At 41.2% G+C, this 26,132-nt stretch overlaps 1 protein-coding gene across 1 annotated transcript in view; it reads left to right on the forward strand.

Moving 5' to 3' along the window:
• Positions 1-26,132, forward strand: part of LOC149451072 (transmembrane channel-like protein 2-A) — a 133,591-nt gene that overhangs the window by 57,996 nt on the left and 49,463 nt on the right. The window contains exons 10-12 of the mRNA XM_089691036.1: positions 1,843-1,990; positions 16,687-16,875; positions 22,962-23,141. Of these exons, the coding sequence (XP_089547162.1) occupies positions 1,843-1,990; positions 16,687-16,875; positions 22,962-23,141 (517 nt within the window). The remainder of the gene's footprint in view (positions 1-1,842; positions 1,991-16,686; positions 16,876-22,961; positions 23,142-26,132) is intronic.

Genomic DNA, 26,132 nt, shown 5'->3' on the forward strand with positions numbered 1-26,132 from the left:
AAATAAAAGTACGACAAGCTTAATTTCAAGATGGCAAGATTAAAAAAAATAAAAGCCCCTTAATGAAGTAGAATATTGGCTAGTAACTATGCAGTCGAAATCTGACCATGATTGCTTGCCAATATTCATGATCACTTAGGCTGGTTTACTAAAGGAGCTGTGAATCTTTGCTCATTAAATTGTGTGAAATATTCACTTAATTTATCCAGTCATGTGAAACTTAAGTTTCTGCTAATCCTTAACACCTAATCATGTGCAGATGAAATAAGTAAAGAGGAATTTGCTTTTTACATGCTTCATCAATTACATTAACCACTTCCACTGCCAATTCTGACATCCCTCTCCTACATGTAAAAAAATTATATTTTTTCACTAGAAAACTAGGTAGAGCCCCCAAACATTATATATTGTTTGAGGCAGAGGCCCTAAAGAACAACAATGGTGCAGCAGTTTTTCAAACACAATTTGGAAAAAAAATACAGCTAATTGAATTTTAATGCACAAAAACACATTATAATACCTAATGTTTTTGTAAAGAAGAGTACAACAGCGCCAAACTACAGTACCTAAAAAATCTCCATAGGCGACACTTTTAAAGCCTTTAAAGGTTACCAGTTTAGAGTTACACAGGAGGTCTGCAGCTAGAATTATTGTTCTCACTCTGACATCCTTAGCGAATGTGTGATGTGAGCTCCGTTTACATATGCATGTGAGACCTTGTATTTGTGCGCAAGCATGGCAGGAGGGAAGCTTTAATTTTTTTCTTTAATCTTATTCTTTAATTTATTTAAAAAAAAACCTTTTTTTACGCTGTCTCTTTATTTATTTATTTTTTAATCAACTTTATTGCCATCACAAGGGATGAACATCCCTTGTGATAACATGGGCCATGACAGGTCCTCTTTATGGGGTTTATTAGACCCCAGATCTCTCCTCTGGCCCCCAATGCAACTGATCAGACACAGATCAGCTGATTCACTGGCCAGTAATGGTCAAGCAATCAAAGAAACTGGAATTGACAAAATCCTCATTGCTTCCGATTTCTAACATCACACAGTGGGAGAAACAGCATCAGTTCCTCTCACTGTGTCCCAGGAACCGGATACTGCCAGTCACATCCTTACCAGTTTCCCTGGTAACTTGGGAGAGCCTAGTAAAAGCGGCAGCAGTGGGGGGAGTGGGGTGGGACCCCCTTCTTGCCCCCACTTGTAATAGTTAACTTTTACTTTGAAAGGAATCGCCAGCTACAATGCACACATACTCATTCACATAGGATGGGGGCCAGGATCTGGGGTCTCCTTGTTAAAGGGGCTTCCAGATTCTGAAAATCCCCCACCCACAGAACCAGACCAACAACTGCCCAGTGTTGTGAGGAAGAGACCCTTATCCTCATCAATATGGAGACAATGTGCTTTGGGAGGGAGCCCCCTGCCCCAAAGCATTCCAACATGTTGAGTTCATATGGCCATGTGACCTCTTGCATGCTGTCTGCCTTTCATATAGAGCTATAACTCATTTCACCAATACAAATAATCTACACACAAAATTAAGCTGGTTACATAATGCTTAAATATAGAGAATCTTGTAACTCTTTTAAGCAGTTCCTGTACATTTGTCCCTCCAGTTCTGCAACTGAATTTATCCATCCACAAATCTTCAGAGGTGCTGAGCCAACAAAAAAAAACTAAATGAACACAAGCCATTCTGATTTTTCCTTGACTTCTGTAATTTTTGCTGTAATTGTTTTCTGACTTCTTATGCATAGTTATGAGCCATGTTTCCCCTAGTCTATGTAGCCTTTTGATTACATATGTAATGCATTTTTTCCTCACTTGTGCACAGAATGGCAAAAAATATGAATGAAAGCGCTGTTGATGGAGATGATGATAATTTTACCTTCAGTTGGAAGATCTTTACTAGCTGGGATTATCTTATTGGCAACCCAGAAACAGCAGATAACAAATTTGCTTCGATTACAACTAGCTTCAAGGTAATTGCAAAAATGTACATATATAGGACAAGTCTACAGTAGCCAAAAGCCATCCCATATGTTAAAGGAAGTATTTCTTTAGGTCACACTACATATGCTTTTAACTCAGATATAAGAGGCAGCAAGACTAAATTGTTGTGCCTTAATTACAGATTCCTGACATCTGCATACACAACAATTGTTGGAGGAAGTATACTTGATTTGCACAATATTCTTGTTTTATGTTTAATGGAATCTTTTAAGAAAGCTCAAATAGTTCCAGTAATAATTTCCAAAATGAGACTAGTTACAGTGCATCCAGAAAGTGTTCACAGCGCTTAACTTTTGCCACATTTTGTTATGTTACAGACTTATTCCAAAATTTATTAAATTAATTTTTTTTCCTCAGCATTCTACAAACAATACCCCATAATGACAATGTGAAAGAGGTTCATTTTTTTCCTTTTTCTATTTTTAATAAATTGCAAAGATTTCAAAACAAACTTCTTTCACATTGTCATAATGGAGTATTGTTTGTAGAATATTGAGGAAACAAATGAATTTAATCCATTTTGGAATAAGGCTGTAACATTACAAAATGTGGCAAAAGTTAAGCGCTGTGAATACTTTCTGGATGCACTGTACTGAATATAATTGCCGTGTCTTGAGGACAGTTCCCAACTCTACAGTCTAATGCTAAAGAGTGCAGAATACTTAAAGTTGCAGTAGATGAAAAGCATTAAAATTGCTGAATAATCAAGTGAATATGTAATAGACGTATGTACTTAGAAAGTAAAAATGAGTAATGCATTGTGTCAGTATGCCCTACAACACTGTTGTGTGTAAGATTCCCTTCTAATAATTTCATTTACAAGGTATTCAAAATCAAATACACTTAAAGTGGTAGTAAACCTCAGACACGAAATATGAACAAAACATATCCCTCTATAGTGTGTATGTGTTCAATTAGGAGCACTAAGTGTCATTTCTGTCTGCTGCTTTATTCCTCTGCTATCAACATGAGTCACTTCTGACAAGAGAAAAATGGTGACAGGGGAGGGACCTTCAGCAGACTCATCTCTGTTCCTGTGAGCTGTATGGAGGAGGGTGTGCCCCTCCAATCAGCTCTCAGAACTCTCCTCACTGAGCCCTGCAGAGTGTACTGTCAGCTCTCCACCCCCTTTTTTTTGAACTCTCAGTCAAGCTTTAAAAATTCAGTATTTGAACAGATGTTGTGAAGAAATGGCTACATATAAACAAGTACAACTTATGTAGGATGATTTGTTTCATCTCTCTGCATCACCTGAGGCCAGTCACTTAACTTGGCATATGTAAAGGTTTGCAACCACTTTAAGTTCAACTTTAAAGCTGCATAATTATATCCTTGGTGAGATTAAAGGTTTTATATTGGTGGAGGCCTAAGCTATAAAATGTCAGCTCCACACCCTAGCCATTGCCTTCATGTCATTGCAGCTTCACATTAAACTAAAGGAGCACTGCCAAACTGTCAATACCTTAGGGGACTCTTTTACTAACATGCATAGGAGTATGTCTCAATCTCACCTTAATCAAGAGCAACATCTAATGAGGGAAAAAGGGAAATGCCTGTTTTAATGCTCCCCTTCCCTTATGGGCCTGTTGCAGTTAGGAAGTTTTAAGGCTTCCATGAGTGAGAGAGGGGGCTACAGGTTTCAAGGCCCCCTTCTCCTTATGGGATCTTTATGTAGTTAAAGAAATATTGGACAAAGAATGCAAAGGGGGTAGACTTGCTGGCCCTTTTAGTTTCCCTCCTTTTAGGAATTTTAGGATCTCTTTAAAATCTATTGTCCTGAAAAAAGAGCCCAATGAGTATAGATTAATCCATCATTTATCTTTCCTAAAAGAGGCTTTGCCTAATGATCAAATTGACAGTGACCTCTCATCGATTTCCTCTGAATCATTTGAAGATGCTTTGAAAAAACTTAGGATGCTGGGTAACAAGGCTCTTTTAGCAAAATCAGATATTAAATCTGCTTTTCGCCTATTACCCATTCATCCTACATACTTTAATTCATTGGGTATTTTCTATGAAGGTTTCTTTTATTTTGACAAGTGTTTACCTATAGGGTGTTCCATGTCATGCTACTATTTTGAAACGTCTACTTTTTTAAAATGGGTAATATCTGTGGAAATGGGCTCACCTTTCATCATTCATTACCTTGATGATTTTCTATTCATGGGTTCTGTAGCCTGATTGTCTGAGGGTGTTGAACTTCTTTTTTACAATTTGTATGCATTTTGTATTCCGTTAGTGCATGAAAGACTGTGTGGCTTACATGTTTTCAAGAAAAACAGGAGCAGATAAAAGATTTATTGCAGCTTTTTGTAAAGAAAAAAGGAAATTACCCGAAAAGAGATGCAGTCGTTGCTTGGATTACGTGTTTTTGCCACTCAGACCTTACCTGTTAGAAGAACTTTTTTGTACAGGTTACATTTGGCCATTGCTGGCCTGAAATTGCCATTTTCTCGTGTGTGTTACCCATGACATGTGAGAAGACTTGCTAGTTTGGTACCAATTTCTAGACAGTTTTAATGACAGAGCAGTTTGTCAGCAGGAGTTAATTTTAGATTGGATTTTTTGCCTTTTCATCGACGCTGAATGCTCTTTGGGTTTTTCAGCAATATGGAAGACACACTGGTGTGCAGAGACGTGGCATGACAAATGAAGATGCAAAGGCTATTTTAAAAATATAGTGCTTCTGGAGCTTTTTACCATCATAATGGCTATAGAATTATGGGGAGAAAGTTTCAGAAATAGACACTTACTTATCAGTACAGACAACAAGGAGTCTTGGTCGCTATCAACTGTCTCTCGTCAAACTCTCTGCCAGTCATTGTTTTACTGTGATATTTGGTCTACAGGTGTCTTCATTTAGATATATAGCTGAAAGCCAAGCATATCCCTGGTAGAGATAATGTTCTGGTAGATTTACATCTCGATTCCAGGTGACACGCTGCTTCGATTTACTACCTGAGGCGGACCCGACGGGTCCTTCTCATTTGTGGGATCTCACTTGAACCAGGTTATTGAAAATCTAAAATGGTCTTTAGCTCCTACCACATGGGCAGGATAACAATCTGCCTGGTTGCTATGGCTGTCATTCTTGAGATCGGTCAATGAACACCCTAATTCTTTTCCTGAAGCCTTATTTTTGTTTTTTTTTAATTCCCTCTTGAGTAAAGGATCAGCTTCTAACCTCAGCTTGTTCAGTTAAGCTTTGGCAATAAAACCTGGAAGCTGTTTGATTTATATGCAGAAGTGAACCTGATTTTGCATTCTCCAGCTTTAGTAAATAAATGCTTTGGCATCTAGGCCAGCATAAACAGTAGCAAGATCACCTCAAGGAAGGCAATGACCAGCAGTAAAGTGTAATCTACCGTGTGCTGGAACTATACTGCCAGAGAGCATTTATGGCAGGATTGCTAGTCCTAAACCGACAAGGTATGCACCGAAGAAATGGAGGATGGTAGAGGAGGGGGCAGGGGAACAATGAAGGCTTGCAGAATAATTAATATAAGAGCGGCAGTCCTTTGAGATGTTCTTCTGCCGGCTATCATTGGGGCCCTCTGCACTTAATGACAGTTCCAGTCGACTTGCATGTAGTATAGGTACAGAATAGATATGGTATAGTCTTGGCACAGGTGCAAGGTAGATGTTGTTCAGATGCTGTAAAGGTTCAGTATGGATTAGAGTATGGGTGCGGAATGGATTGGGTACACTTGGTGTCCTGCTCTCAGTGGCTCAGTTCCTGCTAGCAGTATCAGCAATGGGTAAATAGCCCTCCCGCCAGTCGCCAGGATGCTGAAGTGACCTCACACTGTAGAAGGGGGGCTCCCTCAGTTTTTCTCTAAAAGCCTCCAGTGGTCAGCAGTGGGAATTGTATGGTCTCCAGTCTCCATGCTGCAGTGGTGCAGGTGCTACGATGTAGATGGTGCTGCGCTGCCCTTGGGTGTCCTCACTCCCGGTCCCAGGCATAGATGTCCACTGGTATGGTCTCCAACTGGCAGGTGAATATCCAGATAGAGGTGCTCTCCCTCTAAATGCCTCTTTGCTAAGAGGAAGAACTTTTCCTAGAGTTTCATAAAAATCCTCTCTCCACTCCTCCTACAGTGCATATTGGGATCTGTAGTGTAACCATTAGAGTTTAGCCATTATATGGCTGCCATCTCAAACTACAACTCCCAGCATTCTTAGCTCTTTGCATAGAAGTATATAGGCTTCCCTGGCTTTAGCCCTCCCCCTCCTGGCCAGGGGAGAATGGTGCAGCATAACATCAGTATCGTAGTAGAGGGGGAAAATGATAAAAGGCAATATCTCCTTCTCCATATTGCTGTAGCTCAGCACCTTATTCAACCCCTTCACTGTTTTCCAGGTTAAAGATATTTATTTTTTAACACAAAGCAAGAGAAAGGTTACAAGTATTTTCACTGCCGATGATAGATTAATTTCCTGCCTTGTCCCTGAATGCACCAAAAGGGACTACAAATACTGGGAATACCAAATTTTTCACCCATAAAGTTGGTAACACACTATGAGACCGGATCTTGGCAGCCTGACAATCCTTTAATGTTAACAATATTTGTTGAGATCTTTGAGAATTAATTACTTCAGTTTACAAGCAGCTATGAAACCCAACATCTCATATAAATCATAAGATGCAGCGCTACAGAACCGGAATGTTTAAGTAAAGGCGAATAAATAAATCAAATGAATAAATAAATCAATACATAGATGACTGAACAGATGCAACAGTTCATAGAATAAGGTGACTTTTAGTGCTCTCCTCTATTTCATATCCTCCTGATGCTCAGGCGTTGTGCGAAATAGTGCTGAAGAAATGCACACTCACCAGAACGCACAGGAAAATGAGCGTTTGTCAATATAAATTCCCCTTAGAGTCATCAGCTGGTTAGGATAAGGTAGTATGATAGCCTCCCTCCAGAGCTCCTGGATATTCCTGTGCAATCCCTTGGTAGGTGGCCTATGGACTTCTCCTTAAAGCTTACATGCGTTCCTTACCCAGCAGAGAGATGAATAACTGCAAATGGATACTCCCCAAGGGAGTCAAGACAAAGACGTATCCATAGTGTAGTAGGTAGTTAAAAGAGGATTTATTAACACATCAAGTATCCGTGATACACAGCAGTGTATATAAAAGTGTGGACTGACCGTCCAATGGTAAAGATGGCCGGCGGAGCTCCACGATGCTCCGGCGGCGTGACGTCACGGCGTTCCTGGCTCCTCCTACGCGTTTCGTGCACACGCACGTCGTCTGGGGGGATTTGCCAATGAACGCCGAGCCGTGCGACGTCCATTTATATGCTAGGCGCATGCGCATTAGGGAGGCGCCATATTTTAGAAGTATAAACCAGAGACATCCGGATACTCGTACGGGTGCCATTTTTCGTTGGATTTATTGCTTATACACACTGTTATAGCAGCAGTATGTATAATCGGCTGGCTGTCATTATCGAATACACCACTGTGGCCCCATGACAACCTATGTTCGGTGTTTACAACCTAGAAGCCGATTGATATATAATAATTTATGTGGTAATGAGGTAAGTATGTTCCAATTGACCAAATTAAAGTGCGAATCGAATCCGAATTGTGTATATGGCACTAGCATATAAACCACTTCATAAAGATATATATACATATGATATTCGTTAAAAATATACATAATAAATATAGACCAAAATATCTAATGTTATGCAATTAAAACAATGGACATACATAAGTCCTTACTAAAATATATAATATAAAATGGTACATATAAAATATACCCTTTTAATTGTTACATATCCAGTATTAGCCAGTCCCAATCAGTGACAATAGATTATTATAGATGACACAATGAAAATAAATAAAAATACAGTAAAAAGATAAAGTAGGTGCAGTAGAATGACATCGTCATATCCTGTTCTCTTAATATGGTGATAAAAAATAAAATAAAAAGGTCCACAGAGTTTTAACTATTATTAATAAAACAATTTAGATCTATATCTATATTGTGGCCTTTTGGGTGCAGGGTCTGGAGCTCATATATCCAGCGTGTTTCGAGTTGTGAGACTCCCCGCAATTTATTCACCCCCCTCCAATGGGGTTGTACTATATCTATCCCAACAAACTGTAGAGATGATGGGTCATTATTATGTTTACGTTTAAAATGATAAGACAGTGAATGATCTTTATATCCCTTTTTAATGTTGTTGATATGTTCTCTCAGTCTATCACGTAAGCGTCTGGTAGTACGTCCCACATACTGGAGTTTGCAAGAACATTCAAGGAGGTATACTACATTTTTGCTATAACAAGTTATACATTTGTCTAATTTGTATGTTCTTCCTGTAGTACATGAAGAAAAAGTGAATTGTTTCTGTTTCCTTACGTTATTCGTCGTACAGATAACGCACTTATTACAAGGAAAAAAACCTTTTATGTTTGGTGCAAAAGAGATCTTATCTGGGGGGTTAATGGGATTCGGTGCTAGTCGATGTCTCAACGCCGTAGCTTTTTTATATATAACTTCCGGTTTCACTGGAAGGATTTTAGAAAGGATGGGATCCGCCATCAGGACATTCCAATTCTTATTAATAATGTGTTTGATGGCCCTATGCTGTATAGAATATGTGGTTAAAAAGGGGCAGGACAATGACTTATTAGTCATTCTTTTATCCTCCAGTAATGCGTTTCTATTTATATTAGCCACTTGTTGGATAGTGTCATCAATTCTATGTTGGGGATATCCTTTTTCCAGGAATTTTACTTTTAAAGTCTCAGCCTGCGTATAATATGTATCCAGTTTAGTACAGTTCCTACGTATTCTTGTAAATTGACCTTTCGGAATGTTTGCTAGCCACGCAGGGTGGTGACAGCTTTCTAGCGGAATAAAACTATTCCTATCGGTTTTTTTGAAAAAGGATTTAGTAATAATCATACCATTATCATTTAATAATGTCAAGTCCAAGAAATGTATTTTTGTATTACTATATGCATAGCTAAATTCAATATTAAGTGTATTGTCATTTAATGTTTTAAAAAAGTTATGTAAAGATTCCTCCTCCCCATTCCATAATAAAAACACGTCATCTATAAATCTTTTATAAAATATTAACTCTGGCCACTCTCTAGCATAGATTAAAAACTCCTCCCAATACGCCATAAAAAGATTTGCTAGACTGGGGGCAAACATCGCTACGCCTTTGGTTTGCAGGAAATAATTGCGATCAAACCAGAAATAATTGTTCTGCATTGCGAACTGCAGCAATATTAAAATGTACTCAATATGTGGGGGAGATAAAGTGCTATGAGTGTCCAAGAAATATTTAGCGGCTTCCATCCCATCTCCATGTGCAATATTGCTATATAAGGATGTGACATCCGCTGTGACTAAAAAGGTCTGAGATGAGATTCTGATGTCTTTGATATCATTCAAAATGTGCTTTGTATCCTTTAAAAATGACGGAGTTTGTGTGACCAGTGGTTGTAGGAAATAATCTATATATTCTCCTACTTTAGAGAATAATGAGCCTATTCCACTTATAATAGGCCGTCCTGGTGGTTTCGTCGGTATGATTATTACTAAATCCTTTTTCAAAAAAACCGATAGGAATAGTTTTATTCCGCTAGAAAGCTGTCACCACCCTGCGTGGCTAGCAAACATTCCGAAAGGTCAATTTACAAGAATACGTAGGAACTGTCCTAAACTGGATACATATTATACGCAGGCTGAGACTTTAAAAGTAAAATTCCTGGAAAAAGGATATCCCCAACATAGAATTGATGACACTATCCAACAAGTGGCTAATATAAATAGAAACGCATTACTGGAGGATAAAAGAATGACTAATAAGTCATTGTCCTGCCCCTTTTTAACCACATATTCTATACAGCATAGGGCCATCAAACACATTATTAATAAGAATTGGAATGTCCTGATGGCGGATCCCATCCTTTCTAAAATCCTTTCTAAAATCCTTCCAGTGAAACCGGAAGTTATATATAAAAAAGCTACGGCGTTGAGACATCGACTAGCACCGAATGCCATTAACCCCCCAGATAAGATCTCTTTTGCACCAAACATAAAAGGTTTTTTTCCTTGTAATAAGTGCGTTATCTGTACGACGAATAACGTAAGGAAACAGAAACAATTCACTTTTTCTTCATGTACTACAGGAAGAACATACAAATTAGACAAATGTATAACTTGTTATAGCAAAAATGTAGTATACCTCCTTGAATGTTCTTGCAAACTCCAGTATGTGGGACGTACTACCAGACGCTTACGTGATAGACTGAGAGAACATATCAACAACATTAAAAAGGGATATAAAGATCATTCACTGTCTTATCATTTTAAACGTAAACATAATAATGACCCATCATCTCTACAGTTTGTTGGGATAGATATAGTACAACCCCATTGGAGGGGGGTGAATAAATTGCGGGGAGTCTCACAACTCGAAACACGCTGGATATATGAGCTCCAGACCCTGCACCCAAAAGGCCACAATATAGATATAGATCTAAATTGTTTTATTAATAATAGTTAAAACTCTGTGGACCTTTTTATTTTATTTTTTATCGCCATATTAAGAGAACAGGATATGACGATGTCATTCTACTGCACCTACTTTATCTTTTTACTGTATTTTTATTTATTTTCATTGTGTCATCTATAATAATCTATTGTCACTGATTGGGACTGGCTAATACTGGATATGTAACAATTAAAAGGGTATATTTTATATGTACCATTTTATATTTTATATTTTAGTAAGGACTTATGTATGTCCATTGTTTTAATTGCATAACATTAGATATTTTGGTCTATATTTATTATGTATATTTTTAACGAATATCATATGTATATATATCTTTATGAAGTGGTTTATATGCTAGTGCCATATACACAATTCGGATTCGATTCGCACTTTAATTTGGTCAATTGGAACATACTTACCTCATTACCACATAAATTATTATATATCAATCGGCTTCTAGGTTGTAAACACCGAACATAGGTTGTCATGGGGCCACAGTGGTGTATTCGATAATGACAGCCGGCCGATTATACATACTGCTGCTATAACAGTGTGTATAAGCAATAAATCCAACGAAAAATGGCGCCCGTACGAGTATCCGAATGTCTCTGGTTTATACTTCTAAAATATGGCGCCTCCCTAATGCGCATGCGCCTAGCATATAAATGGACGTCGCACGGCTCGGCGTTCATTGGCAAATCCCCCCAGACGACGTGCGTGTGCACGAAACGCGTAGGAGGAGCCAGGAACGCCGTGACGTCACGCCGCCGGAGCATAGTGGAGCTCCGCCGGCCGTCTTTACCATTGGACGGTCAGTCCACACTTTTATATACACTGCTGTGTATCACGGATACTTGATGTGTTAATAAATCCTCTTTTAATTACCTACTACACTATGGATACGTCTTTGTCTTGACTCCCTTGGGGAGTATCCATTTGCAGTTACTCATCTCTCTGCTGGGTAAGGAACGCATGTAAGCTTTAAGGAGAAGTCCATAGGCCACCTACCAAGGGATTGCACAGGAATATCCAGGAGCTCTGGAGGGAGGCTATCATACTACCTTATCCTAACCAGCTGATGACTCTAAGGGGAATTTATATTGACAAACGCTCATTTTCCTGTGCGTTCTGGTGAGTGTGCATTTCTTCAGCACTATTTCGCACAACGCCTGAGCATCAGGAGGATATGAAATAGAGGAGAGCACTAAAAGTCACCTTATTCTATGAACTGTTGCATCTGTTCAGTCATCTATGTATTGATTTATTTATTCATTTGATTTATTTATTCGCCTTTACTTAAACATTTCGGTTCTGTAGCGCTGCATCTTATGATTTATATTGTTTTTAGGGTGTATGGTTACGTGATGTTCAGCGGCTATTTTACAGGTGCGCTCGTACACAAATTTCCCTTTCAACATTTCATATGCCTGTTATGTGCCTTCTGTACCATGCACTTGTATGAAAAAGTATCCTGTTCTCTTTGTATTGCCTCCTTTGTATGAAATCCCTGGTGTTCATGCCAGTCCCCTTGCGTTCCTATTAAAAACTGACCACACTAGGTAAGAGAGCACACCAAGGTCAGTTCTCTAACTGTGCTGGGAACTCAGCTTGCTCTCCTCCAATGATCAGACTTGTCCTGACAATGCCCCCCTCACACCTTCATGCACAGTCCTTCACTGGGAAGATTGATGTGCTCATGTGCAGCTGAGAACAGAGGGAATGTGATCACTTATGAAAAAGGGAAAAAAGAAAAAGGTTATTTATAATGTTATATATATATATATATATATATATATATATATACAGTTGTGTTCAAAATAATAGCAGCGTGTTGAAAAAAGTGAATAAAGCTCAAAAGCCTTCTAATAGCTTTTATTTCCATACACACAAATGCATTGGGAACACTACACATTCTATTCCAAATCAAAACATGAAGAAAAATATATCGAATTTGTGTTGTTCCTCTAAAAACAATTGAAGAAAAGTGAATATTCGACTGTTCAAAAAAATAGCAGTGTTTGTATTCTTCTTTACAAACTCAAACATTCACTAGATAAACTGAAAAATGTTTGAAGATTTTGCTTTCCTTTGAATCACTTAATTAATATTTAGTTGTATAAGCACTGTTTCTGAGAACTGCTGTACATCTGTGTTGCATGGAGTCAACCAACTTCTGGCACCTGTGAACAGGTATTACAGCCCAGGATGATTGGACTACATTCCACAGTTCTTCTCTATTTCTTGGTTTTGCCTCAGAAACTGCATTTTTGATGTCACCCCACAAGTTTTCTATTGGATTAAGATCCGGGGATTGGGCTGGCCACTCCATAGCGTCAATCTTGTTGGTCTGGAACCAAGATGTTGCACATTTACTGGTGTGTTTGGGGTCGTTGTCTTGTTGGAACACCCATTTCAAGGGCATTTCCTCTTCAGCATAAGTCAGCATGACCTCTTCAAGTATTCTGATGTATTAAAACTGTTCCATGATCCCTGGTATGCGATAAATAGGCCCAACACCATACTATGAGAAACATCCCCATATCATGATGCTTGTGCAACCATGCTTCACTATCTTCACAGTGTACTGTGGCTTGAATTCAGTGTTTGGGGGTTGTCTGACAAACTGTCTCCGGCCACTAGACCCAAAAAGAACAATCTTACTTTCATCAGTCCACAAAATGTTGCGCCATTTCTCTTTAGGCCAGTCAATGTGCTCTTTGGCAAATTGTAACCTCTTCAGCACATGTCTTTTTTGCAACAGTGGGACTTTGTGGGGGTTTCTTGCAGATAGCTTGGCTTCACATAGGTGTCTTCTAATTGTAACAGTACTCACAGGTAACTTTAGACCTTCTTTGATCTTCATGGAGCTGATTGTTGGCTGAGTCCTTGCCATTTTGGCTATTCTTCTATCCATTCGAATGGTAGTTTTTTCGCTTTCTTCCACATCTTTCAGGTTTTGGTTGCCATTTTAAAGCATTTGCAATCATTTTAGATGAGCAGCCTATCATTTTCTGCACTTCTTTATATGTTTTCCCTTTCCAATCAACTTTTTAATCAAGGTACGCTGTTCTTCTGAACAATATCTGTAACGACCCATTTTCCTTGGAATTACAGAGAGAAATGCACTGTAACCAGCATGTACATTTGCTGCCTTCCTTCCTTAAATAACTGCAATAATTGCCACCTGTTTTTCAAAGAATGAATGACCTCACTAATAGAACTCCACACTGCTAATATTTTGAACATGCCCCTTTCAATTAGTGATTCAATTACACAGAATCAGCAGCATGCATGTCATGACTGTTGGGTCTGTTGGATTTCTATTACTCTACTACACCTGCTAGTAAATGATTTGCCATGTAGAAATATCATTTCTACCAAAAACAGTGATTGATCAGGTTAGTGATGTCTGACTGCTATTATTTTGAACACAACTGTATATATACATACACACAAATGTTTTGCCTTTCTTTTCTATTTCAAACTGTAAGTAATATATCAACAGTATAGTTTTAAAAATTTGGGTACAACAGAACATGCAAATATTGTGAGCAGCAAGCGTTTTACCCATTAACTTGGTAAAACACTATGAGACCAGATCTTGGCAGCCTGCCAATCCCTTCATGTTAACAATATTTGTTGTGATGATTGAGGATCTTTGAGACGAGAAGGACATGAGTGAGGGCTTGTTTTAAGGGTTTTTACTGCTTGTAAAGTATATATCAATAGTTTGGGCATAGTTGCACATTAAGCACATATTAACATCACTTAAATGTTTGCACAAATCAGCTTTTAGTTAATATTTCAGGTACTCTTAAAAAGCCCTTCCTGGACCCCACCAACCTGAACAACTTAAGACCCATCTCCCTGCTGCCATTTACCTCTAAACTCCTAGCACGCTTAGTCTACAATCACCTGAGCTCCCACCTCACCGACAACAACCTTCTTGACCCTTTACAGTCTGGCTTTCACTCACTCCACTCCACTGAAACAGCCCTACTAAAACTCACTAATGATCTACTAACTGCTTAAACCAATGGCCACTACTCCGTACTCTTACTACCAGGGGAGGACTGACAACTCATGGGGTCCCCGGGCAATAGGGGATCATGGGGCCCCTGTGTCCCTGCCCAAACTCAAAAAAGCCTATGAAAAAGGTACTAGGAGCATCTCATGGGGCCCCCTACTGACCCCGGGCCCTCAGGCAGTGCCCGAGTTTCCAAATGGTCAGTCCGCCCCTGCTTACTACTTGACCTCTCTGCGGCTTTTAATACTGTTGACCATCCCCTCCTCCTCAAAAAACTCCACTCTCTTGGCCTCAGAGACTCTGCTCTCTCCTGGTTCTCCTCCTACTTATCGCAGCGGTCCTTCAGCGTTACCTATAACGCTGCCTCCTCCTCTTCACTCCCTCTTTCTGTAGGGGTCCCTCAAGGTTCTGTCCTTGGACCTCCTTCTCTTCTCCATCTACACCTCCTCCCTTGGTCACTTGATAAACTCCCATGGCTTTAAGTACCATCTCTATGCCAATAAAAATATAAAAGTGCAGCGCTAAAAATCATATGGTCATACGTCAAGTCTATGAATTAGCAGCAGGTAATCATAAATAAATAATGACCAGTATCTTTAAAGTGAAGGTGTGCAGTAATAGATATTTCTCTTTAAATCAGTGGTGGTGTTCCAAGTAATATAGAGAGATGCACAATGTAAATACGTATTATGTAAAACCAGCAGAAGCCTCCTTTAAAGGTCTGGTCTGGGGTAAAGAAAATCCTCCCTCTGAGTGGGTGATGAGGACAGGAACACACCAAGATAATCCTCCCGCTGAATGGGTAGTATTGTCAGGAACACACAGGGTAGTATAGAGATCCAGCTGACCAGAGGTCCCTTTAAGAGATGGATGGGTGCAGGTGCCTGTGTACAGGATATCCCTTCTCTGGAATTTTATAGGATGGCTGGATCAAGCAGGCTCTATAAATAGATAACTCCTTGTGTTATCTTGAAGGAGTAGCTGTATCTTATAAGGTTTTATATAGGTTTCCTTGAGTCCTACAGCTGCTTAGCTAAGAGCGCTCGCTTGTTTTATTGTATTGTATTTTACCATCTCTATGCTGATAACACACAAATCTATCTTTCTACCCCTCACCTCTTCAGTCTCCTCTCGCATTACTAACCTACTAAGTGAAATATGGGCATGAATGTCACTCCACTTCCTCAAACTCAATCTTTCCAAAGCTGAACTCTTAGTATTCCCCCCAGCCCGTGCCCCCTCCCCTGACTTCTCCATCAAGATCAATAACACAATCATTAGTCCTTCCCCTCATGCCAGGGTACTAGGTGTAATCTAGACTCCCATCTGTCTTTTCAGTCCCAAATCCATTCACTGTCCAAATCTTGTAGACTTCACCTCCGCAACATCTCCAAGATATGCCCGTTCCTAACCTCGGAAACCACTAAGCAACTTATTCACTCCCTTGTTATCTCTTGCCTTGACTGTTGTAACTCCCTCCTCATTGGCCTACCTAATCGCAGGCTATCCCCTCTTCAGTCTATCATGAATGCTGCTGCCAGACTCATCCACCTTACTAACCGTTCTGTATCTGCCACCCCTCTCTGCCAATCACTCCACTGGCTTCCCATTGCCCAACGGATAAAATTCAAAACACTAACAATAACGTATAAAGCCATTTATAACTCTGCCCCAAATTACATCACTGATCTTGTCTCTAAATATCACCCAAACCGTACTCTTAGCTCCTCGCAAGACCTCCTACTCTCTAGAGCTTCCCCCATCCTCTGGAAATCTCTACCCCAATTTATCAGACTATCGCCTACTCTGCTCACTTTTAGGCGATCTCTGAAAACCTATCTCTTCAGGGAAGCCTATCCTGCCCTCAGCTAATAACGGAATCTTCCACTCTTCCAACCAGTCCATCCCCCACAGTTACTACCTTTTGTACCACTAGCCCCTCCCTCTTAGATTGTAAGCTCCCTCCTATCCCTCTTGTATGGAACTGTATTGTTGCTGTATTGTCTCCTGTTATATTGTAAAGCACTGAGAAAACTGTTGGCGCTATATAAATCCTGTATAATAATAATAATAACAATACTTAGTTGATATTCTTTGTCAACAGGAATCTATTGTGGAAGAGCAGGAGAACACAAAGGAAGAAAATGTTCATCTTCGACGCTTTCTAATCATATTGGCAAATATTTTGATTCTCGCTTGTCTTGGAGGAAGTGGCTACCTCATATACTTTGTTGTACAGAGAGGACAAGAATTTAAAAAACTGGATAACCCAAGCTGGTATCAGAATAATGAGGTATGGTCCATGTGTTATAGTTGGGCTTTGTCTCAGTCTTTCATGTTATGTTCTTTTTCTTAGATATACAAAATGTGCATGTGCCTAGCCGTTTTTTCTTTACCTTCTTGTAAACTTTCATACTAGATCAGGATTATACTGTCTATTTGTTGCAGGGCAATGTAATTGTAATTGTAATTGTAATTGACCCTTCTACCTGGAGGGTTACTGTATGCACTCACCTTTGTATGGATCCTGTTTATTGAACAGGATGTTCAGGATCAGTCTATCTATCTTGATCCCACATGCTGCCTCCTTGTCTCATTAAGTTTTACATTGTGACACTGGGCAAAAGCATTTGCTGTGTCACCCTGCATAGGTAATTCAGTAAACTCAGAGGGCCTGGATTGGGAAGGTGCCTGCCCTGGCCTATCCTGGGCCCTCTGAGTTTCCAGTTTCACCTACACAGGGTGATGGGACAAGTCTTTTCCCCCATTGGCATACACTTTGCTCAGCCCATCCACCCTGCTCAGCTGTGCTGCAGAGCTGCGGTGTGAAAGTGGGGGGTTTGTATTTGAATCTGGAAGTCAGAGGCCCAGCCCTCTGAGTTTCCTATTTTTATACAATATCACTGTGCTCTGTGAAAGCAGTGAGTGGTAGCTTGCCAGGTCAGCTTTTGCATCAGGGCCCACAAGTTTCAAGCTATGCCTATGATTCTATTGCTCAGCTTCCTGCTGATTTATTTGCTTCTGCTGAACATTCTGCTACTTCCTTTCTGGTACTTTCCTGTGTTTCCTCTCTGCCATGTTCTCACAGCCCCCTGCCTAACCACACTTCTGGATCCTTTCTTCCCTTTTGCTCCCTGCACTATACCTCCTTCCCTCCCCACTATCATCACCACCCCTGGGGATGCTGCTACCTGTGCCTACCAGCCCTACCCCTTTCCTCCCTTTATCTGAGCCATTTCACTCCCTGCCAACCCCCTCCCTCAACAGCTGACAGATACAGTTGCAAGAAAAAGTATGTGAACCCCTTGGGATTACGTGGAGTTTTGCATGAATTGGGCATAAAATGTGTTCTGAACGTCATCTAAGTCACAACAATAGAAGAACACAGTCTGCTGAACATAATACTACACAAACATTAGATGTTGCCATGGTTTAATTGCACATAACATGTAAATATTCACAGTGCAGGGAGGAAAAAGTATGTGAGGCCCTAGCTTAATGACTTCTCCCAGAGCTAATTGAAACCAGGAGTGAGCCAACCTTGACTCCAATCAGTGTGATGATATTGGATGTGTTGCTGACAGCTGTATTGCCCTTAAAAAAAACACACACCTGTTTTGGGTTTACTGGTTTCAAGAAGCACTGTCTGATGTGAACCATGCCTCGCAGAAAAAGAGCTCTCAGAAGACCTACGATCAAGAATTGTTGACTTGCATGAAGCTGGAAAGGGTTACAAAAGTATCTCCAAAAGCTTTGATGTTCATGTGTCCACGGTAAGACAGACTGTCTACAAATGGAGAAAGTTTAGCACTGTTGCTACTCTCCCTAGGCGTTGTCGTCCTGTAAAAATGACTGCAAGAGCACAGCGCAGAATGCTACATGAGGTAAAGAAGAATCCCAGAGTGTCAGCTAAAGACCTACAGAAATCTCTGGCACATGCTAACATTTTTGTTGACACATCTACAATAAGGAAAACATTAAACAAGAATGGAGTACATGGGAGGACACCATGGAGGAAGCCATTGCTGTCCAAAAAGAATATTGCAGCACATTTGAAGTTTGCAAAAGAGCACCTGGATGTTCCACAGCACTACTGGCAAAATATACTGTGGACAGATGAAACCAAGATTGAGTTGTTTGGGAAGAACACACAACACTATGTGTGGAGAAAAAAAGGCACAGCACACCAAAATCAAAACCTCATCCCCACTGTAAAACATGGCGGAGGGAGCATCATGGTTTGGGGCTGCTTTGCTGCCTCAGGGCCTGGACGGATTGTTGTCATTGATGGGAAACTGAATTCCAGAGTTTATCAAGACATTTTGCAGGAAAACGTACGACCATCTGTTCGCCAACTGAAGCTCCGCAGAGGATGGGTGATGCAACAGGACAATGACCCAAAGCATACAAGTAATTCAACAAAACAATGGCTGCAACAGCACAGAATACGCCTTCTGGAGTGGCCCAGCCAGAGTCCTGACCTCAACCCGATTGAAATGCTGTGGCATGACCTTAAGGGAGTGATTCACACCAGACATCCCAAGAATATTGCTACACTGAATCAGTTTTGTGAAGAGGAGTGGTCCAAAATTACTCCAGATCGTTGTGCAGGTCTGATCTGCAACTACAGGAAACGTTTAGTTGAAGTTATTGTTGCCAAAGGAGGGTCAACCAGTTATTAAGTTCAAAGGTTCACATACTTTTTCCTCCCTGCACTGTGAATGTTTACATGTTATGTGCAATTAAACCATGGCAACATCTGTTTGTGTAGTATTATGTTCAGCAGACTGTGTTCTTCTATTGTTGTGACTTAGATGACGTTTAGAGCACATTTTATGCCCAATTCATGCAAAACTCCATGTAATCCCAAGGGGTTCACATACTTTTTCTTGCAACTATTTTTCCTTCTACCCCACCTGAGCTGGCAACCAGACCCACCTTTGCCAACCCTTCCCCCCACCTCCCTCTGCACCCCTAGGGATACTTTCACCCCCTCTAAGTCCCCTTTCCTTCTCCCTTAGCCACCCATTTTGCACCCATTGGAATCCCATTTAATTTCCACTGCATACTTACCACTCACCGGTCTGGGGATTTGAACTCTCAAACTCATGACCTCACACCTGCAAGTACGTTGCTCTACTGCCTGTGCCAACATCACAGGTGGTTATGCTGATGTTCAAAATGCAGGGGCCTTATCGTGTACTTTTGAGGCACCCAAGGATTTAAACCCTACAACAAAGACAGCACGCAGTAGTGCAGGGATTTGAACTCACGACCTCATGGTTCCAAGCCTTACTGCATGCACCACTGTCATAGCTGCATGTGATGATGTGTAAAATGCAGGGGCCTTATCATGTACTTTTGAGGCACCATATCTAACCTTAGCCACCTGCTAACAGCGGGTGCAGACAGGGGTTGGGGCTGATCAAGAGCAGCATGGGGACATTGGGGGGGCCTGGGCAAGGGGTTGATTCAGAGGGGGGAAGCTGCTGAGCAGCAGTATAGGTATGCTGGAAGTGGAATGTGGGAGCAGCTGGTGGGATGGCAGGGTGATTAGCAATCAGGGTGGGGGTCACTGATAGGGGACAAGTCGCTCTGACTGGTTAAAAGGGGATGCTGGGGAAAAGTGGAGAGGGAAGGGGGGGTGGAGGTAGGAGGGGAAGCTTTGAGGAAGGAAGAGTTGGAGTGGGGGACAGTGGGTGGTGCCTGGTTAAAAGGGGTAGCTGATGCAGGGGGTGGGGATAAGTAGGAGGGGAAGCTGAGGCAGGCAGATGAGGCGGTTGGCCTGGTTGAAAGGGGAGCAGGATGGGGAAAGGGTTGGTAGAAGGGGAAGCTGTGGTAGGGGGTGGGGATAGGGAAGCGGGTGGGGATAGGGAAGAGGTAGGAGGTTAAGCTGAGGCAGGAAGATGAGGGGGTTGGCCTGGTTAAAAGGGGATTCTGAGGCAGGGGGAAAGGGGAGCAGGATGGGGAAAGGGTTGGTGGAGGTAGAAGGAGGAAGCTGAGGCAGGAAGAGTGGGGGGGCAGTGGGTGTGCCTAGTTAAATGGGGAAGCTGAGGTAGGGGGACAGGTGAGTAGGATGGGATGGGGACCCTGGAGGGGGGTGGAGAAAGGGTTTGGACTGAGACACTCTTTGCATCTAGGCCACTCTGCTCCCCCTCTCTTCTGCATGAACTTGGCCCCCCTACTTGCTCTCCTTACAATGCCCTCTGTACAAACCCCACCACATCTCCCCTCTCACTTAGCCCATACCTCCCTTCCCTGCACTGAACCCCCCTATTTGACCCTGCACCTGCTCTCTTCTCCATCCTCTTTACTACCTGCCCAACCTATTTAGGTCCCCTACCCGTGCCCCCCATGCCTGACAACTAGCATTGACTCCCCCCTTCACTTCTCACAGCCTCACCACCCTTCTGGATCCTTTCTTCCCTTTTGCTCTCTGCACCATACCTCCATCCCCACTGTCATCCCCACCCCTGAGGGTGCTCCTACCTGTGCCTACCAGCTCTACCCCTTCCCTCCCTCTATCTGAGTGCCCCCCCTCCTTCCCCAGTGCCCCCATGCCTGACAACTAGCTTTGACCACTCCCCTTCACTTCTCACAGCCCCTTGCCTCACCACCCTTTCTTCCCTTTTGCTCCTTGCACCATACACCTCCCTCCCCATGATTATTCCCACCCGTGAGGGTGCTCCTACCTGTGCCTGCCAGCCCTACCCCACCAACCCCCTCCCTCAACAGCTGACAGATTACTATGTGTTTTTCCTCAGTGTCCTCCTGTCCACCTATTGCTGTTGGTTTTGCTGGATCATCAATTCACACTTTACTATACACACTTTACTGCTTCCTACTCTGTAACATTCTTCCTTTTGAACATGAGCCTCCTTCCAGTGTCCAGACTCATGATCCAAAACTCCATTCCTTAGCACTGAAGGACAGCTAATTCCACATTCTGTTTGCCTTTCACATTAAAGCATTTATCTGGCTTGTGAATGTAATTCCATTGCTGCTTAAGTTTGACTTAACTACTAATTGTAGTTGTGACTTTGATTTCTCTTCACCTGAAAATTGCATTATTAAAAAAAAACGAGTAGCATGGGCATCCTCCCTAATCCCTAACAATGCCCTTTGGATCTGGCATGACCCCATGCCAAAAACAAAAAAATGCATGGGATCCTCCCAAAAAAGAACCATTGGTATAGTATGGTTTTTAAGGCAAGTGCCCCCTCCTTCCTAAATTGTACCAGCTGTGGAACTAAGCCCTAATTGTAAATCATCATTTTTGGCAAATAACAAATCTATGTTGGACAAGGGTGTGTTTCCCTACACACCATCTGTCCAATTGAATCTAAAATATAACCTTTATATTGTTGTGCGCAGTACATTCCACTCCAATAGGCATTAATTACAGCTGAGCATACATTTTTTATATATTTGAATAAAGGTTATATTTTAGATTCATCAACTGGCCAGATGGTGCGTAGGGAAACGCACCCTCGTCCAGCATAGATTTCTAAATTGTTCCAGGCCACATGCCCTCAACATGTCAAAGCACGTTGTCCCCATGCTGATGTTGACAAGGGCTTCTTCCCCAAAATCCTGACCTGCTGGATGTGGGGTTATGGCTTATCAGAATCTGGATCCCCCAGGTCCTATCCCCCCTGATGTGAATGAGTAGGGGGTATATAGTTACTCTACTTATTCACCAAAAAATTTAAAAAGTAAATAAAAACACAGGACAGTTTTTGACAGGTCCTTTAGAAAAAAAAAAATCCCCCGTTGTAAATCCATTGTCAATTATGGTGAACTATGGTGAAAGGGGGCTTCCAGCTTCCTATATGCTGTCCCCTGTGTCTATACAACCATCAGGCCATCAACATGGGGACAAGGTGCTTTTCTGGTGGGGGTCCCCCCAGATCGAGGGCATATGACTTGGTATAGTTCAGGGGGGGGCGCTCGCTCTCCCCTCTCCCTTTCCTGACCAAAAGATTCTGGTATGGATTTTTGAGGGACCCCATGTATTTTTTTTGGGAGGATTGCATAGGGTCCCCAAAGGGTCTGATATGGATTGCAGGGAACCCCCATGCTTTTTTTTTTTTTTAGTAATTTGGATCCGCTGACAGCAGGGATGACATGTCGTTGTTAGGACACCAGTGAGTGTGGACTCCTAACTGATGATTCACACAGCAGAGATGAGTTACTTGTTGTTAGGATGCTGGCGGGTAACGACTCCTTGACAACCAATGACTCACGCACTGCAGCTGCACTACAAATTTGTATTGAAGATGAGATCAAAATTGCAGTGCAGTATTGTAAACCTAGCCTTGTTATATTCTATAGTCCATATCACGTTTTAGTATTTCAATGCATATTTTTCTGTTTCAGATTGAAGTGGTAATGAACTTGTTATCAATGTTTTGCCCTCCATTGTTTGAAAGTATAGCTGCACTGGAAAATTATCATCCTAGGTTGGCCTTGAAATGGCAGCTTGGACGGATATTTGCATTGTTCCTGGGAAACCTGTACACGTTCCTTTTGGCTTTAATTAACGATGTTAATGCACAAGTAAGGAAGCTTTGTATAGTACAATTATGCAGCATTTTAAACAAACAAACAAACAAACACAATGTATCATTAAAAAGATAATGTATCATCAAAAAACACTAAGCCCTGGTTCACACCGGAGCAACATGTCAAGTGACTTGACAGTTCCAAATCGCATGGCAAGTCGCATCTTATTGTCGGCAATGGAACTCGAAGTTGCACAGAATTCGAAAAAAGTTCCTGCACTACTTTCTGCGATTTCAGGTGCAACTTGCATAGACATCTGTACATGAAGTCGCACAGTTGTTAGGCAAATCGCACCTGAAATTGCACTGACCTGTGGCTTTAAAATCACGTCAAGTGAAGTAGCACCATTTCAAAGTCACATTCAGTGCGAATCAGGGTTTAATGTCCATGTGCTTAAATAACACTGCTTCTAGAGAAGTTTTTGCTCCTGCCTGTAGAAACAGCTCAGTAATATCCTATCTGTCCATTCACATTAGGGCATTTAGAGGCATACTTCAAGAGGAAAGTGCATTTTTGAGAGGAGTTTTCAGGCAGAAAAAAACACTAAACACTCATAAACTAGCCTAAATGCAGCTTTTAGGAGCATTCAGCATTTTCAAGTGTACATTGTTTACAGTGAAAAATAAGCAAAGGGGAAGATTTTGCAAAAAAGCACTTATAAAAGTAAATGCCCAAAAACTATCCTAAACTTTGCAATACAAGCTACTATGAAAATTGTTTAAGCCACGTTTTCTGCCACAGGTTATGGCATTTTTTTCTGCTCCTAGTGTGCATGGACCCTTAAGATTTCAACAAACATTTTTATAGAAACACATTTTTATGGTGTTCCCAAATGTCTAAGTATAGTATATGTGCAGAATTTTTTATTTTTAACAGCTGTGTGTAGCCATTATTTTTCTTTACCACAGTAAAAAGGTGGTATAAAGGGGATGTGCACAAATACCTATATTGTGTTTTTGGAAGCAAATCTGCTAAAATGAAAGTAGTAAGGACACTTACACAGATGCATTCGATTTAACCACAAATCTCTTGAGACTGTCAGATTTATCCTGAAAACAATCCACTGGATGAAAACTGTTCCTGATAAATTAGTTAGAGGCCCTTGAATATGGTTAGTTCAATTGTGGCTGTAAGTGGGCAGATCTCACATCTGTGATAATAAGTGATAGGATATCTACATGTTTTCATTACTTATTGCCAGTCCTTCCAGCCTACCACAATTGTTTCACTCAGGGGCGGGCTGACAACTCATGGGGCCCCCAGGCAATAGGAAATCATGGGGCCCCTGTGTCCACACTCAAACCACACCCAAAAAACTCTATGAAAGGTACCAGGGGCATCTCACGGGGCCCCCTACTGATCCCAGGCCCTTATGCAGTGCCTGGGTGCCGAATGGTCAGTCCGCCCCTGGTTTCACTCAGTAGAGCAACACTGAACTCAACCCTTGTTTAGTGACAAGATTACTCCTTGCTTCAATCACCTAAGAGATGTTGTACATGAGACCTTGTACAGTACATGCATATATTATAAAAAACATACTATAAATAGATATTTAGCTTTATCATACGAAACAACTGGTGAATTTAAATGATCTCCATACAGTAGATAAATTGATAAAAATGTTTTTGGGGTCAACAAAAATGTTTTTGGGGTCACAAAAAAAAAGGAGGGATGGGGAGAAATGGAGGACCGGAGAGACAGCATTATACTGTAATATATTTATTTAAAAATATCAAAAGCTTTTATTAGATTAGTATCTGTACTTACATCTGCATGGTTGCTTGAAACCTGTGCTTTCGAAAACCCATTTTTATAATGCATTCAGAGAATATATCCTTCTTCATACAACTATTTTATGATGGATCGCTCTTTAGGTATGGGGATGAATTTAGCTGTATTTGGTTGTCTGATTATTGCATTTTTAGTTAAAAAGAGAGCATTGCTACTGTTGAAAGAAAAAACTATTTTTAGTGTTTTATGCTTGTTAAAAAGTTCCTTTTGACAGAAAAAGCATTCCCTGAAATTCATATAAACTGGCAAAGACAAATTTTGAAAAAGCGTCTTTCATGCACTCTAAAAGAGGTGAAGAATGTGTCAAATTCATATACCTGTCTAGAACTTGTACCTGAATTTGGTTCATGCTGCACCACTTTTAGAATGTGCGAGAGACACTTCTGCAAAATCTGTTGGAGCCAGTTTTTCTATCTGTATGCCAAATGAGAGTTGGTCTTAAAGTGGTATTTAAGGCATCTTTAAAAAAAATCCAAACATGTCATACATACCTGCTCTGTGCAGTGGTTTTGCACAGAGCAGCCCCGATCGTCCTCTTCTCGGGTCCCCCACCGGCGCTCCCGGCCCCTCCCTCCTGCCAAGTGCTCTCAAAGCAAGCAGCTTGCTATGGGGGCACCCAAGCAGGCTCACTCCTCAGCAGCTGCTCTGTGTGTCCATTCACACACAGAGATGCAGCTTGGTCCTGCCCTCTCTCTCTCCTCATTTGCTCACTGGTTGTGATTGACAACAGTCTCAGCCAATGAGAAGGGAGGGTCCCCAGGGAGCAAATCACTGGACCGGAATAGGGCTCAGTATTAGGGGGAGCTGGGGGGCTGCTGTACACAGAAGGTTTTTTACCTTCATGCATAGAATGCATGAAGGTAAAAAACCTTCAGCCTTTACAACCACTTTAATTAACTCCACTTTTAAATTTGGCGCATTTCAATGCAACACAATGTAAAAGTGGCTGTCAGAACTAAAAGAGTCACAAATACTTCTTGAATTTGGCACAATACATTAATAAGAGGGATTAATGCCAGAAAAAGTGGTGCAGCAGCTTTCTTGAATTCCCCCTCTTGTGTCATCCCAAGTGCTCCACTGTCCACAACAAATATTGAAAGGAGTGTCTTGGTGGGTTTTTTTGTTTTCAATAAAACCAAAGTTCTGAATCTGAACGATGTTCACCAGGCATTGATACAAATTTTATTCCTCTCT

This window comes from Staurois parvus, unplaced genomic scaffold (assembly GCF_062004578.1).
Source record: "Staurois parvus isolate SC_StPar_1 unplaced genomic scaffold, SC_StPar_1.0 ptg000549l, whole genome shotgun sequence".
Lineage (NCBI taxonomy): Eukaryota > Metazoa > Chordata > Amphibia > Anura > Ranidae > Staurois > Staurois parvus.